Source organism: Notechis scutatus, chromosome 3, assembly GCF_049901735.1.
Source record: "Notechis scutatus isolate UNSWTSFEM ecotype Mainland chromosome 3, rNotScu1.2, whole genome shotgun sequence".
Lineage (NCBI taxonomy): Eukaryota > Metazoa > Chordata > Lepidosauria > Squamata > Elapidae > Notechis > Notechis scutatus.
The window spans coordinates 92,288,087-92,305,095 of NC_142011.1; the positions used below are offsets into that span (position 1 = coordinate 92,288,087).

Below are 17,009 nucleotides of genomic sequence, written 5' to 3' on the forward strand. Positions count from 1 at the left end.
CGGTAATCCCCACAAATTCTTAACGATCCATCCGGTTTGATGGGTGTTACTATTGGGGTTTCCCAACGGGCGTGGTCAATAGGTTCTAAAACACCCTGGGCTATTAATTTATCGAGCTGTTCGTTGATCTTTGGCTTTAGTGCGAAAGCCACCCGACGAGGCTTAAGGCGAATGGGGGCTACTTCAGGGTTGAGGTTAAACGATATCAGGGTCCCCTTGTACTTGCCTAGCTTCTCTGTAAAAACGTCCTGGAATTCCTGGACGAGGGCCTCCTCCCAGTTGTCACTTCCGGCTTGGTGAATGCCGGCTACTTCGATCCCGAGTGGAGCGAACCATTGAAGGCCTAACAAGCTAGGTCGGTCGCGATCGACGACGGTCAGCGGTAGTGATACGGTACGATTTTTGAATGATACTTGGACTTGGCTGAAACCGACGACTGGGATTCTGTTTCCCTGGTAATCTTTGAGTATAATTTTTTGGGCGCTGAGGTTCTGATGACGGATGGCAGGGATTAGCTGTTTGAGGGTCTTCCAGGAAACCATCGAGAGAGACGACCCCGAGTCGACTTCCATCACGCAAGGTTGGTTCTCGATGGCGACCCTCACTTGGATCTTTCTTGCATCTAAAGATGAAGCGTGGCCGATGGTAATGGTTTGGTGTGCCTCTTCTCGTCTCGTTGAAGTGGCAGGTGCTTTATTTCTGTAGGAGTGGTTGTTCCATTGGTGGTTCAGGCGATCCCGACTCACAGGAAGATTTCCTGTGGTCTGGCAGTAGTTATTCTCCCTCCGGATTGGACTGGAACCTTGCTTGCTTCTTGCCAGTCGTAGCATCCTTTAAATTGTTGGTCATCTGGAACCGGTCCATATACGAGTCCCAGTCTTCGTGTGCCGGGTCAAATGGAGCGGGTGGTATGGCTCCGCTGGCCATGTTGCCGTTGTAGATGCGCCTTCAGCCACGTGCTCTGTTTGGTGCTCTGTAAGTGTTCAGTCAGCTCTGATGTCTCCGCATCCCATCCTTGTCGCCAGTGTTAAGTTCTGGGCATGGGCGCAAGGAACGGAGACGAGGCAGTGAACGGTGAACTTCAACTCTTTATTAACAATCAGGAACAGAGCAAAACCCTTGGGCAGCAGCAGCTCTTTTATAGAGATGGCTGCTGTCCCATTAACCAATGAATTGCGTTGGAGCGTTTAAACTGTGCCCAATGGGAGACGACCCGCTATTAGCCAATCAGATTGCCCAGAAGAGACCAATCATGATTCGCTATTTATGGGCCAATCAAAATTGCAGGATTACGAGCCTGCTTTTCTAGTAAGGTTGTCAAGCTTTATTAAATGCATTTACTTAGTTCATAACATTTACAGCATCAGCAAGTTCCCAGACCTTCTCTCTCAAAGCCCATGACAATTTTTCAGTCTCAGAAGTTCGGTTCCTCAATCCTATGCAAAGACGCTAAACCAAGCTTCAGGGGCAGAAAGCTGAACTTCCTAATCGTAAGAGGAATGGCAGACTATGGAACTCCTGTTGTGATTTACTCCAGATGGTGACCAAGTGGCAAATATATGGCATTCCCTCTTGGGAGCTGGGAATTACTCTTCAGAACTTAGCTTTCATACTCATGTTGGTTGTTTTGCCATCCCTTGGATCTTGGGATGTTACTCGAGCTTATCTTTTATCTCTGCTCTTGATTGTTTACCAATTTTAATGTGTGCCTGACCTGTTAGACCACGAGTGCAGGTTATCCTCAAAAGTACCATGAATTAACTTTTTCCAAAGTTCCTTATTCTCTATTAACTAGGAAACAGCTTAAACTCAGTTAATCTCTGGCTGCAATAGATTTATAACCTGCTAATTCCCATTTTAGCAGCAAGCCAAGCCAACACAGAAAAGATGTCTTAAAGTTTTTTATATCTCTTTGCTGCCGTCTAATGATGGTCTGGTCAGTATATCTCCTGCAACTGCCACCAGCCTGTTTCTGCCAATCACTCCATCCCCAGGCGTTGGGCCACTATCAGATTCCTTTGTGGACATCCACAACCCTGCAATAGATTAGATTAGGCTTTGTTTGTTAAAAGACTAAGGCTTGGCCAGGAGACAGCATTATCTTTATCTTGACTGCATAAATATCACTGGTCCTGAAGACATATTAACTACTACAGGGTAGTTTTTTTGCTGTGGACTCTCTTGAAAGCTACTGACCCTTTCTCAGGAAAAAAAAAATATTTAAATGCATAAAATAAAATTTCTATAGATTGTGCTACAAAATAAAGCAATTATGCTCAAATGCTAGGCATCAAAATATCAAAAGGTAACGATTATGACATATTGTACAACCTCCAATCTTTTTTAATGTTTACAAGCATTCAAAGCCCTGTTTTAATTTTCTCCCATACAAATTCGCAGACCCTCTGAAACCAAGTTCAAAACCCTGATAATAGTGCCTTTATCCACTCTGTCTGCAACTCTAGGCATCATGGCCACAATATCTAGTATGATTGTACGTATTTATTTTTCCATGCACATCCAAGCTTTTAATGCCATATACCTTATAAACAGTGCATAATTTTTAGTGACTTTTAGCTAGACAAGTGTTTCTTAATATCAGCCACTTTAAAATGCATGGACTTTAGCGGCTGACTGAGGAATTCTGAGAGTCAAAGTATCTTAACTCTGGCTAATGTTGGAAAATACTGGATTAGACCTTTGAGGATCTTAATTTCTACTCAATAAAATGTCTATACATATAATTTCCATGCAACTGGAAAGCCCAGTTGTGTAAGATTCCTGAATCGAAGTCTTTCCATGTAGAATCCCCTTTTCCACTCAAACCTTAGTTTCTTCAAGCCTCCTTAGTTTTACTAATACACGGAGTAACATGCTTTGTAAACAGATCCACAGCTTCCCATTTTCTATTTCCCTGTGGAGAAACGCTTTATGGAAAAATAATAATTGACTGTGTTGGTAAGACAATAACATTTGCTGTAATGGGACGCAAACAATTCTCTGTTAGGAAGGTGGAAGACAATCTCTTGGAACCATTTAATAAATTTTATGCTTTTCTTTTCTCTATCACCTCAAGAAACCAGACCTGGAACAGCTGCAAGGAAAAGCCAGCTGTTGCCTAGCAACGCTGTCTTAATTTTCTTTCACTGGAAGAGGCCTTAGGGCAGCGGCAGCAGCAATTAGTGTGGCCAGATGCCAAGGAAGACAGGGCTTCCTCTGCCTCCAGTAATTGTCACAGGGAATTTCGGCAGGTGGAATTTGTCAGGCAGGGACCAGATGAAAAAAAAAAAAAGCTACACCTGCTAGAAATGCCAGCGTGGAACCTAAAAGTTAAAGGTAAATTGAGCCCATCATCAACCATCATCATCATCTGCCCCTCATCAGCTTAGCAACTGTTTATATTTTGAAGTTTATAACCCATGGATTTCGGAGAGCCACCTACAATAACAAAATTGATTATTTCTTTATTTCTGGATGGCAGACCCATCTGCCAGCAATTTTCATGCTTATGGACTTCAGCATTGGGGGAACAGAACACAGTTCAGTGTATGCGTGATAGAATAGGTACGTTACACCTTTGCAAATAAAAAAAAACAATAGGAACTGGATAACACCAGTTGGGATCAAGTCAAATTTTCTTTATTTTGGTTATTATATACACATACATACAGAATAAAAATAGTGCAGCTGTAAATTTAAAAACATAAAATAAAAGAATCTCAGATTCTCTATACTTAAAAAAGAAAATTAGGGAAGCTTTCTTGTTTCTGTTGTGTACATTTTTTCCCTAATCCTATAGACTACCACACAAAACTTCTCCACTTCTCTTTTTTATCTATCTATCTATCTATCTATCTATCTATCTGTCTGTCTGTCTGTCTGTCTGTCTGTCTGTCTGTCTGTCTGTCTATCTATCTATCTATCTATCTATCTATCTATCTATCTAAATTGTGACACAACATGAATATGCTGGTAAAAAACATAACATTGGGACAATGTAAGAGTATGTCCTTATGGAGGAAATACTCAATTGCTTCAACCTCCCCAGAGCATTAAAAACATTTTTTAGCATAAGATTGCCTCCAACACTTTCTTATCCTAATGACAACAGTGACCCTGAAGGAAAAAAATATCTTGCAATTGAATCCTAGGCTTGATTAGAGATTAGACTCCCAAGAAGATTGGCAAAAATCTATAAATTTATGGGAGAATGTAGTCAGGGATTAGATTAATTTTCAGCCATAGTTAAGAACCAAATCTTCTACCTTCAAAAGGCTAGCTGAGTTTGAATAATTTGGTATATTTGCTGATTTATGTGCATATGTGCTCATTTGGAACTAGAATATTGTTTGTTGTTTATGTTGTTGCCTTTGAGTCAGCTGACATAGTTAGTCCCGGCAATTTTCTTGACAAGATTTAAGAAGTGGTTTGTCTTTGCTTTCTTCCCAGGGCTGAGAGAAAGCCATTAGGATCATCAACTAGCTCTGTACTATGGGAGGGTTAGAATTCAGTTCCTATCCCAGTGCCTTAACCATTTCTCCAAAGTGACTCCCTTAATAGAGACTAAGGACCGTGCATTTAAACTGGTACTTACCTCTGTAGTGTACATGTCTCTATTGGGATACTGAAGGTTGCCTTTTCATGTGAAATCCAGGGGTAACGAAGTTCATCTTTCTCTGCACTATCATCTACCTAGTAAAGTAGCTTGAGACCAGAAATCCAGAGACTTTCATCCCTTCCAACTTTAAAAAAAAAAACACCTTATAAGCAGAGTTATACAGAACGACGTTTAGTTAAAATCTATTAGTATTCCCACTGCATTGCTAATTATTGTAATTCACGAAAAGAGGCAACAACTTTAAGGATTGTTTCTATGTTACTCTTATGAGGAAGATTGCCCAAGTGGAATAGGAGGGTGTATAAAGTAAACAAATAACATTTGTTAATTTGGAGGCAGGTAGCTGTGTCCAGGTTCCACAATCCAAGGATTAAACTTCAAAACTTGGTCTTGCCAATTATTTGCTACTATAAGGACACAAATATTAATACAATAGTCCATTTCGTGTCACCCATCACATTTAACAATATTGTGTTATCCCAACTGCCACTTGTCAGAAATGGTGTAGGGTCTCCCGCTTGGGCAGGGGGTTGGACTAGATGACCTACAAGGTCCCTTCCAACTCTGATTATCTGTTATCTGTTAACTACTGTCAAAATTTGCCCTAACATCCAATTACCGGCAAAAGGTTTCTTCACTCTCCAGGGAAATGTACAAGTTTTTTAAATAAACCAATCTACTCAGAAAAGTATCTGCCATGTTCAAATAAACTGGATTGGAGTAAAACTTCAGTTCATTGAAAACTATGTGGTCATCTGACCACATTTATTAAGGAATTCTAAACGTTAACCCTAATTTATTTATTTTCAAATTGCTTGTTTTTCATTATTTTAATAGAAAATGTCATATATAGGTAATATAATATTTTATTACATACATTTAGTCCTTGACTTACAATCTCAATTCAGCCCAAAATTTCCATTTCTAAGTGAGACATTTGTTAAATGAATTTTGCCCCATTTTACAACCTTCCTAACCACAGTTGTTAAGTGAATCCCTGATCATTCTTGTTAAGTTAGTAACAAGGTTATTAGGGGAATCTGGTTTTCCCATTGACTTTGCTTGTTAGAAGATCGCAAAAGAAATTACGTAACATTGCAACCATCATAAATATGAATCAGTTGTCAAGCATAAGAATTTTGATCACCTGACCATGGGGATGCTGCAATGATCGTAAGTGTGAAAAGTGGTCATAAGTTACTTTCTTCAGTGCCATTGTAACTTCGGTCACTAAATGAACTGTCGTAAATCGAGGACTACTTGACATAGTACTGCTATGCCTTGTGGCTGTTGTTGAGCAATAATTTGCAAAGTATCATAGCACCTATCCAGTAGGAAAAAGTTGAAAGTATAATTATGTTTTATGTGACATAATTATTTACAGGAATACAAAATATTTACAGAAAGGCCTATTCTCAAAAACCCTGTCTCTGGATATAACAGTGCTTTAAACTAATCGGATCTGGCTCTGTTCTTTGCCTAGATAGGAAGCCGTGTGGAAATCCTATAAATAACATCCTGGAGAAAACATGAAATGTAAATGTAATGAATGTGTTCTCTGTCATTTCACATATTCACAGTGCCTACACCAACTATATGTCCAATCCCTGTGCCTTTTAATGTTTTTTCTTTTAAAAGCCTTTTTGAGATTATAGGCTGAATATTACAATTCTATATCTTTTCTTTATCTGTATCTCTGCAGTAATCTCAGCACTATTATGTTATTTTCCTGCTGTTCAGGAAAAGAAAGTTTCTAACAAATTGCAGTAAATGAATGAGTGGCTATTATATACCCTAGTTGTTAAAGGATTCTGATTGAAGCTTGTTGAGAATGACTCATCTTTTCCAGGTACCTAAAGACTTCACAAGCAGCCTCCAAAAAAAGTCTTTGGGTGACTCAGAAGTTTTCATCCCACCATTTAGGCATGGAATAAAATGACAAATGGGCAGAGATTGGGTGACATTCATAGAATATCCAGCCAAGAATGGGCAAATTACAAAGAACATCCCTTAATATCTTGCATGGCTGTTATATTTTTTTTCACAGAAAAATTGTATAATTGATACAAAGCTCAAAAAGAAGTTATGTTCAGAGGAAAGAATTTTCATCCATATTTCAATGGGTTTTGGACTTGGGGGGAAAAAAAAGCAATTCAATTCAGTGAGATGTATTTGAATAAGCCAGGAAAATTATTAGACAATGCAGATGTCAGACTTAATAAATCATATATACCAGTATGACTTTTACTCAGGTAAACAGGTACAGAACTTTTCTGTTCAACAGCAATTCTTGCTGAACCCATTAGGTGTTCTTTCTGAACAAAACCTGCATAGGACTGAATTGTAGCATTGAAAATGCCAAAATTAGATGTAAAATTTTGCAGGTATCCTTTGCAGATACAGTTATTGTGCAATGGGAATGTTAGCTCCTAAGGAATCCAGCCATGTTGTTGTTATCATGGATTTCCTTAACTCCTTTTTCTGTATCTGTTTCTTCTTCAGGTGAACACTAGATTTTAACTTCTCCTATCTTCTTTCTATCCACTGCTTTTACTTACCAATCCTTTGCCTTCTACCTTCCATGCTTGCCTCTTGTTCTGCCTGTCCACTATGATCTCCTGCTCTCTCTATCTAATCTCCTATCACCTCCTCATCCAGAGGTTCACATTAGTTCAGAATAGAAATCTCCACTTTCCATGCTTGCTACCTACTGCAAAAGGCTGAACATTGTATTGGAGGCAATCTAAGACAATGAACAACTATTTTAGAGCTTAGCTTCAACTTAGCTTTCATTTCAAATGGCTGATGTTCCCCAAGGAACATTCTAAGCTGTTATGATGGTCCTTTTAGACAGGAACCAAGTTATCATTTAACCTTTATTCTGCATCTGATACTGTTGTTTTAAGGATTGGTTTAGTAGAGATGATCTTGTGGAAGCCCATGGATCTTGGACAGCTTCCTTGCCAGCACAAGACCAAATGACAACCTATTCCCAGATCCTTTGTTTAAAGCCTTTCTGAGACCACATTTTTATTGATTGATTGATTGATTGATTGATTGATTTGATTTGATTTGATTTGATTTGTCAATCGCTTACAAGATACAGGTATAAGAATAAACTTAGTTTTGAATACATGAGGTGGATACTGATAAGAAAAATAAAAAGAAACAATAGGACAGGGACGGTAGGCACGATTGACGTGCTTATGCACGCCCCCTACAGGCCTCTTAGGAAGGAGGTGAGGTCAATTGTTATAATTAAATGACTGATTTAATGTTTATTTTACTTTCCTATTACATCGATGAAATCAGAATAACTTCTAAAAATAAGACCCTTTTATCTATTTTGGATTTCATGATAAAAAGGAACCTCTTGAAACATTGGGCTGGTGATTTCGTTAAAAATTAATCTCAGATTAATCCACTTACAGGTTTTAGCCTTAGGCTACAAGAGCAGGTGTTTTTGCATGATGGATTTGTAAATACAGCAGAATATGCAAAATATTCTTCACTCCTCCTGGGACAGACATCTATAAAAGCCAAATTACACAAGTAGCAAATTATTTGTTATAAAATACATGCAGATTAAAAAAACATTGCATACAAAGAGGGAAAATAGCTTATTCTCTCCTCCAAAGTGAATCTGGATTAGAATCATATACACAAACATTAGCCTTGATGTGGAGGGAACTTTAGTGTCCCGTCTCCTGGTCTTGGACAGATGGATTCTTATTAATCAATCAAGGAGAATATTTTTAGCTCAGGGTTAAAATGAGGCGTTAGTAACACTGGTGATGTTGAGAATGTCTGCAAGATAACAACGAAGCTCAACATCAAGGACCCTTCGTTCTTATTTATACAGTAATTATGTCCCCCCAGTAAAGCACAGGCTAGTTAAAATAAAAAATAAAAACCATGTTAAATAAAACCATTGTGTTAAAGTCAGCAATTTGTAAAAACAATAAACATTAAAATAAAAGCAAATCTATTATTTATTTATCAGATTTTTACAGCCATCCATTTAATAGGATGACTCTAGGTTGCTCACTCACAATCCAGAAAAGACTAAGTTAAAAATAAAAGTACCTTCTCCCGAGGTACCAGACCAATCATCCTTCCTGGCTTAATTCCCATTTTAGCCCCATGCTTGGGGAAGTGCCGGATCTTACAGATTGGTTGACATTTAGGAAACTAATATGCATAAATATATGCATGTTAAGGTTTTGCAAGCATATGACAATACGTAAATTGACACTAATAGTTCACTAACAACCTGAACCAGGGGTGGGATTCACAGTTTTTAACAACCGGTTATGTGGGCGTGGCTTAGTTGGTGGGCATGGCTTAGTTGGTGGGCGTGGCTTGGTGGTCATGTGACTGGGTGGACATGGCTTGGTGGTCATGTTATTGGCTGGGTGTGGCCAACTCAACATCACTCACATTGAGACACGCTTCTCCTTGCCTGGCCTCTCATGACTGTGGGGATGCTGCAACAGTTATAAGTGTCAAAAATGGTCATAAGTCACTTTTTTCTATGGTCACTCCACACAAGCAAAGTACCAGCAAAGGAGGGGGGGAAAAACTCCAGAGAAGTTCCAGAGACAGGAAGTCTAGTCCTGCCAAGAATGTAATAAGAGTTAATGGAGAGGCAGTTTCTGTAAGCAACACCAGAATGTTTCCTTCCTGCCTTCCTTACAGGATTAGGCCAATAATTTCTTCTAACAACCGGTTCTCCGAACTGCTTAGAATGTTAACAACCGGTTCTAGCGAATAGGTGAGAACTGGTAGAATCCCACCCCTGACCTGAACACAGCTTTCAGGACTGGTGTTACATTTTGCCACCTCGCCTTAAAATTGCGCAGGTACCATCTGTTCTAATGGCATCTTTGTGGTCATTTGGGAAGGTAACCAGGCATAAATTACAGTATAGTATACAGTCGAGAGATTATTAGAGAATGTACATTGGTATTAAGTTATCCTAAACACAGCTAAGGTTTTAATTTAGCAGTCTAAGTTGGGCCTATGTCTTCCTTGCTACTGCAACCACCTGTTCTTGTAAGGACGTATTTGGAGAGAATGCTACCTTACTCCACAATATTTCGTTTTACTGTCAGATTCCTGTTCCTATCCAGCCCATCACTTTTGTCAGCAGGCAGCATTCCCTGCAGTGGTGGGATTCAAATTTTTTTACTACCGGTTCTGTGAGCTTGGCTTGGTGGGCATGGCAGAGGAAGGATACTGTAAAATCTCCAGTCAGGGGTGGTATTTGCTGGTTCTCCAAACTACTCAAAATTTCCGCTACCGGTTCTCCAGAACTGGTCAGAACCTGCTGAATACCACCTCTGATTCCCTGATTCAGGTAGAAAAGAGAGCATACTGGGTTCTAATGACTTGATGCAGATATTGAACTCCAGGAAGGAAAGAATATAATATTTTGGAACATCACAAAATTAGCTCCCTGGAGCCAAACAGAAATTTCCCATTGCTGATTTCTGGTGATGGACTTGCCAGTAAGAATTAAATTACACAAACTCTGTGCCTTCAATTCCCAAACCCCTGTTCTATTCCAGCAATATCCCTTGACTTGGGTTATTTTCATGTCTCACCCACAAGGAGAACTGTTTCTGGATTATATCCAAACCTAAAGCCAAACAATAATAGATCTAGATGATTAGTTCCTCCCAAGTATGCTTGTAGATGGGCAGCCATTATCCTTTCAGGTTTAAAAAAAAATCCTTATGTGTATGTTAATTGTGCATGTAACCTGACTAAAATTTCCAGAAGAACTAAATTTGTTTAATCACAAATCTAGCACACACCTAGTATGGTTGAAAGTGTGTCCTATTGATTTAAGCAGTGTCTATTAGCTCAGAGGACATTTGTCTATCACAGATTAAAGCTTACAAATCTTGTACTTTAGAATTGAAGTGATCTAACTGTACTATTGCCACCAAATACCTTAAGGGACATGATGGATTTATGAATGGTGAGGTTATATATTCATGTGTGTTAGTAATTCAGTTGCCTAGCTCATAAACATTACTTCTCTTTCTCCTATACATACATATACCATATTTTACAACTAAATGGACATGCACTTACAGCAAAAACAAATAGAACACAGCCAATTACTTGCCCACTCCATTAAAAAATATTAATTAAAATGTGTGAATATTTTCATCTTAATCCCACAGTGACTACTGGAAGAAAACAGAGTTTGCCTCTGCTGAACTGATGCCAGATACATTTACTTGGGGACAAGTCTTGCTTTGTTGAAATAAAGATGTACTTACTTTAAAAGTATTTTTTTTAAAAAAAAAATGACATTTTATAGCCATTTTATGCTTAGGATGACATCCCCTAACTAACTATTGGGTTAAAAAAAAAACAAGCATGTAGGCCTTAATGTTAATCAGAAACCACTCTTCTGTTGCATCCCATTCTCTGGGATTTAGCGGGGCAGTTAACCTGGGCATATTCTAGGCAGATTACAAAACTAGTAGTGGCAAGCAATGTGACAAGGGAAAAACAGGAAGTGAACTAATTTCTTTCCTGGGAGATCTGATGCTTGGAGTTTGCATAAATTGTGCCTAATTTAGCAACACATTATATAATGAATAAAGAAAACCTGAGCAGACTTTGACTGCTTTTGCTAGACGTTAAATTATTACGCCTATCTGGAAGTGATGCAGAAAAGTGTAATTTGTTCCTTTAAATGGGCAGAATAAAATGAATGACAGTTTAGCGTCAAAAAGGAAAAATATGTAACCGAACTGCTCATTTACACAGCAGAAAAAGCCTGCAATTAATTGAGGTGTCAAGTCATTCAATTAAGCTACGTCTTAGTACTTTAGGGGAAGAACAGTGCATGAAAAAACATTAATTTTTATCAATTTTTATTTGTTCGTACATTGGCAAATAAAACAAGAAAATTACAATTAATTAGGATTAAAAAGAAAAAAAAATATTTTCTAAAATATCTAAGAAGGATTAAAAGAGATACAGTGTACTGTACTAAAGATATAGAAGCTATAGAAGAGTAATTAGCTGTGGTTAAAGAAGTAAAATCAAACTGATATGATAATAGAAAATCAAGCTAAAATAAGTCAGAATGACCAGAATATTTAGTAAATCATTAAAAAGCATATTAAATGAGAATACAAACAATTTCAACATCACAAAAAGTTTATATTTTTCTATTATAGAAAAAGTGTTACATGCCATCCAATTTTTTTTAAAAAATAGCTATGGATATTTTATATGAAAGCTATCTTCCATTTTTTTCTTCTTTATATTCCACACACATAATGGAAGATTCAATTAGGAATACCCATTAGCAAAACAATCAAATTTGGTTCCATTATCATCAAAATTATTGTATAGTGTATGCACAAATACATGTAGCTTTTTGGAAATTGCAAAATAGTTTTCATTATGTCACCTTAGATAATTTCCACATAAGTATTACATAGCCAAACACACACACACACACACACACACACACACACTATTTTAGCTTTCTATGTATATTTTTACTATTTGTAAGAAAAACAGAGACTTTGTTTCTAGAAAATAAATGGTTTGATATAGCAGCATACTTATTTTATTTTTTAAAAACATGCCAATTCTTTAAAAAACATATTAAACAATTGACTCAGTGACTGAAGTGAATTTTTCCAACTCTAAGATTCTGTATTATTCTTTGTCTTTTGTGAAAAAAAAACAATAAAGGTTAATAGTCTTATATTTAGAGTTTAAATGGAATTATGGATGCTACAGGTTCTCCTCACATTTAGCAAGCTTATACAGGGCAGTCCCATGGTGTAGATACCATAGAAGTCTATGCAAGCAAACACTAATTCATTTTTTTTCACAACTGGTTTCATTGGCTTCAGATGTAACATCAGTGCATCAATTGACTCAGTGACTTAAGTGAATCTTTCCAACTCTAAGATTCTGTATTATTCTTTGTCTTTTGTGAAAAAAACAATAAAGTTTAATAGTCTTATATTTAGAGTTTAAATGGAATTGTGGATGCCACAGGTTCTCCTCACATTTAGCAAGCTTATACAGGGGAGTCCCATGGTGTAGATACCATAGAAGTCTATGCAAGCAAGCACTAATTCATTTTTTTTTCAAACTGGTTTCATTGGCTTCAGATGTAACATCAATGCATAAATTGAGCATCAAAAATAATATGCTCTAAAGAAAACTTCCATTTCACATCTCATCCATGTATCACTCATTCCACTGCTAATTTAAGTGTACATTACACTTAAATGTACATGGTAAAGGTTCACTCATTCTACTGCTAATTTTAAGTGTACATTACACTTAAATGTACACGGTAAAGGTATAGTGGGGAAAAAAACCAGATTAGGAATAGATCACAATGGAGAAAATCTATATATATGATCACTAGGTGTCAAAAACAACTTGATAATCATCAATCAACACTGTGATGCACATGTATGTGTGAACCATCCTGTAGCTCAAGAAAATTTTCTAGATAGGTAACAAGATGCAGTGAGATGAAAAGAAGAAATTGAAACTTGACTACTCGTGAATCAGATAGAGTGTCCAAGAAATGTGTGGTTAAATTCCATTTCCCATTTTAGGAATAGATGGAAAGAAGTATGGTAAGTCAAGTGGTACCCCATCAAAGTTCAGTGGTACAAAATGCAATGTATTCTAAGAGTTCAAATTCAATTATTTCAATCTTGTTGTTTTGGTATATAATTATCAGTGCTATTGGCCCACATCATTCTTTTTTTATTTTTAGATTTAGGTTGGGATTTTTGCCTGCTCGATTTAAATGCTAGTGAGGAATCTTAGTATGCAATTCCTTGATATCTGAAGAATAACATTTTTGCCTAGAAACAGGAAGTTCCCCAGAAAGGGGGAAAATCTAAACAAAATAGTCAAATAAACAATAGAAACACCCACTTACCACCCTTCTCCATTATGCTGCTAAAGAAGTAGGCAATCTACCCTACTCTGTGGAAGTCACTAATTTAGAGACATCCAAATAATCAATATCCACTACATTAAATTGTACCTGTTAAATTATAGAAGACAAAACATTATCATGTGAATACACAAAATCTTTAAATGTACATTCAGTGTTTTGGGAATCATCAATTGCTTCTGTTTGTTCAATGTGGCAGTGATGTATATTGTCCTAATGTTTCATTGACAAAGTCTAGTGATAGATGTCTGTGCGCTGTGTTTTTCTCCATACCCATGTGTTTAGATACAAAGCTAATTTTTAAAAATCTTATCGCATGTTGTAAATAACAAATCCTAATTTTTCCCCCCAATATATGCAGCTCCTCCAAAGTATGATAAGATATGGCCGAATATATCTTCCCTTGGGGTTTCTAACCCAAATCAAGGTAGGAGTCTGTAAAATTCCTACTGGTCTATTATGACTCTAACTGCTTTTCATAGAATCAGCGACCCAGAAAAAAAAAATCCTCTCATGCGAATAAGAAGAAAATCTACTATCCAAAACAACCTACTAAGGATTATTATGCTCATAAAAATGAATCTTACATGAAAAGGACATTTTATAATGTGTACAGGTCTTCCTCATCGAAGTTATAAGCACTTCTATAGCTTAAATTGAATATGGTTCCCCTAAGAAGAGGGGAATTGCATAGATATCAGGGTTTGCATGAAAAATAAGTTTTGAGACTTCTTGAGTGCCAGAGATTATTTTTGTCTCCATCAGATCATTTTAATGTCTCTTCTGCTTTGTTTGCTTAATTGAAATGAATGTTATTATTTCAATTGATATTCAGAGCTGAGATTGCAATGAGACCAATGTGTGGTAGTTACAGCAAAACCATATTCTCAGAAAATTTATTTGAACAAAGCAGCATTTTTTTTAAAAAAAGGGGGGGGGGCTTTTCTCTTTCTTCCAAAGAAGTCTTTATTTTTTCCCCCCACAAGGTTAAGTCACATTGTAGATTACTTCCTGTGTATACATGTGTGTATGAGCATGCTTGCATGCTGAAAGCGTCACATACCCAGTATTACAGTAATCGTTCTCTCCGGAATCCCTAGTGCATCAGATCCACATCTGACAACAACATTCACGCATGAAGAATTTACTGCAGGCTGGTGTGATGATTATTTCAGGAGGAAAAATGATGTGGGTTTTAGAAGAGAGGCTGGGGTGAGACAAGAATAAAAGAGGTAGCAAGAAATGTCAGCATTTTAAAGTTGGGTTCTGTAGAGCTTTTGGACAGAAAATGCATTTAGTCAGGTGGAAGTCTGCTCAGTACTTCACATGGAATTATTTTGTGTCTTAAAACAAATGGTGTTGGTGTACAGCTTGCCATCGTTATACACAGGATGTTCCTTTTAAACTCTAATGAATACAGATGGAGAAGGAAATGAGCATAAGAAGATCCAGGAAATAGCTTCTAAGCTAAACAAAATGTATTAGCAATTTGTTGGAGAGCTAGATTGGAAAAACTGCTGTTTTAGTCCTTGATCATAGGAAAGAAATTGAGACTGTCCTAGATACATAAATTACTAGCGGCTAGAATTATTTTAATCATGGGTTCTATATTATATTTCACCATTTCTTTCCATGCCTCTTGGAGAACTGCTGACAGGTTTGTCCCAACTTGGTCATTTAGAAAAGAAAGAGCCTTTGACTGCATTCGTAGTGAAAGGAATACTTTTACTAAAACCAAGTGGTTACAAGATAGAAAAAGCCAGATCTGAGGTTTGAGCACGAAAGCTGCCTACTTACTTTCCCCTTCCCCAGGTCCCCCTTCCCAACTATCTCCCTTGTGTCCAATAGAATTCAAACAAATGGTTTCTGTAACAATTCTGAGATTTGATGGGCTCTGTGATGGTCTGCATTCCATTCCTATGGTTGTGACCTTGGGGTCAGTCAGTCAATGTCTCTGTCAGGCACTCGAAATGGTTTCAATTTCTTTGTCCTTGCTCCCTTCTTGCTAGCTCCCTCCCTCCCAGAATTCACGGCAGTCTAGCATCAGAGAAGCAGCAATGGGGCAAAGCAGAATGGCAGCACTGACAATTTCAGTGCCATGATAAATTAGATCTACTTTGTTTACCATGATCTGCATTCTTTTTACCAGAACTACAAAATCTACCAAACAAAGACTGGTATAGAACAAATTTGTGTTAATGTTAAATGTAGCCCACAAAAAATTATTCCCAGTTATCACAAGCTTTCATCATTTCAGAGTATTTTTATTCCTGTGGTACTTCAATAATTAAAAATGACACATTTTTAATCTATTGCAAATTATTGAAAATAGCTATCTACACTCAGATTCAGCAATAACAAATCTTAGTCCTATAGCTAACCAGCAAAATTAGTATTGAATTCTAGATTGAATTATTTATTGTTCAATTTATGAAAGTTGGCCACTGGCGATAATGAGAGAAATAAGCTTTTGCAAAACACATGTGTTGTAACATAAATGATTGTAAAGAATCTCAAACTATTATTTGAAAACGCTATAGAACTCTTGAGCAATTAAGCAATTTTTGTAGCAAAAGAACTCGGCTATCAGCCAAACAACTAAGTCTTACTGTTCAGGTTAGGTTGCAAAATGATAATTCAATAAATGTGTTGCTACTCGAAATGGATTACATTCTCTGTAAATGCTTATACAGGTGATTCAACACAATTGTAGTTACTGAAATGGGTTAGTGGTAGTTGTATATTAAATAAGTAGAGATCCATCAGGGGAAAATGGAATTTTGTTTCATTTTAAAGAACAAAACTTTAGTAAGAAAATCACATCTATGTCCAAGAGGATACATGACAGTGATTTAAAAATCAAGTGGGGGAAAAGATACTATGTGTCTGCAAATTTTGAAAAAGTTCTTCACATAACTATATAAGAAAAGGGAGAAGACCAGCATGCTTCTCTCCCTTTCCATTTGGGTGGATAACATTAATACTGGTCGGAAACTGGGCTGCTTTCATTTTCTTTGGAATATAAACCAGTTATCTCCTATCTAGACAAAATCTACTAGACCTCTGGAGAAATGTTATGTTCTTATTTGTTTGTACGTACTGCTCTTCTTCCAATCTACCAGATTTCTAGCAAAGCCAGACTCCAATTCATGCAGAGAATTATACCCAATATCTATCTTTCAAAAAAAATGCATCTAGCAGAAAAACACAATATACATGTATGCAACACACACACACACACACATATTGTATAATGTAACAACATAAAAACAAAAGACCCAAGCATAGGTGTATCAAATTAAACTTCCTATAAAATAATCAGTCAAAACATGATTTGCTCTAGGGCATAACCCTCCAAATATCTGCTTTCAGTTATTCCAAATTTAGTCGTGCTTGCTGTTTTTTCAGTCCAAGCTGCAATCC

General features: G+C 37.0%; 1 protein-coding gene across 8 annotated transcripts in view; it reads left to right on the plus strand.

Moving 5' to 3' along the window:
- The window catches only part of NTNG1 (netrin G1), a 268,725-nt gene that overhangs the window by 203,599 nt on the left and 48,117 nt on the right, over nucleotides 1–17,009 (plus strand). For 3 of the 8 annotated variants that reach the window (XM_026671767.2, XM_087960752.1, XM_087960754.1), the window contains exon 6: nucleotides 13,948–14,013. The exons of 4 other annotated variants lie outside the window; for them this stretch is intronic. In XM_026671767.2, the coding sequence (XP_026527552.1) occupies nucleotides 13,948–14,013 (66 nt within the window). Of the gene's footprint in view, nucleotides 1–13,947; nucleotides 14,014–16,958 lie in introns of all 8 variants that reach the window. One more of the 8 variants, XM_087960757.1, reaches the window with a different exon arrangement.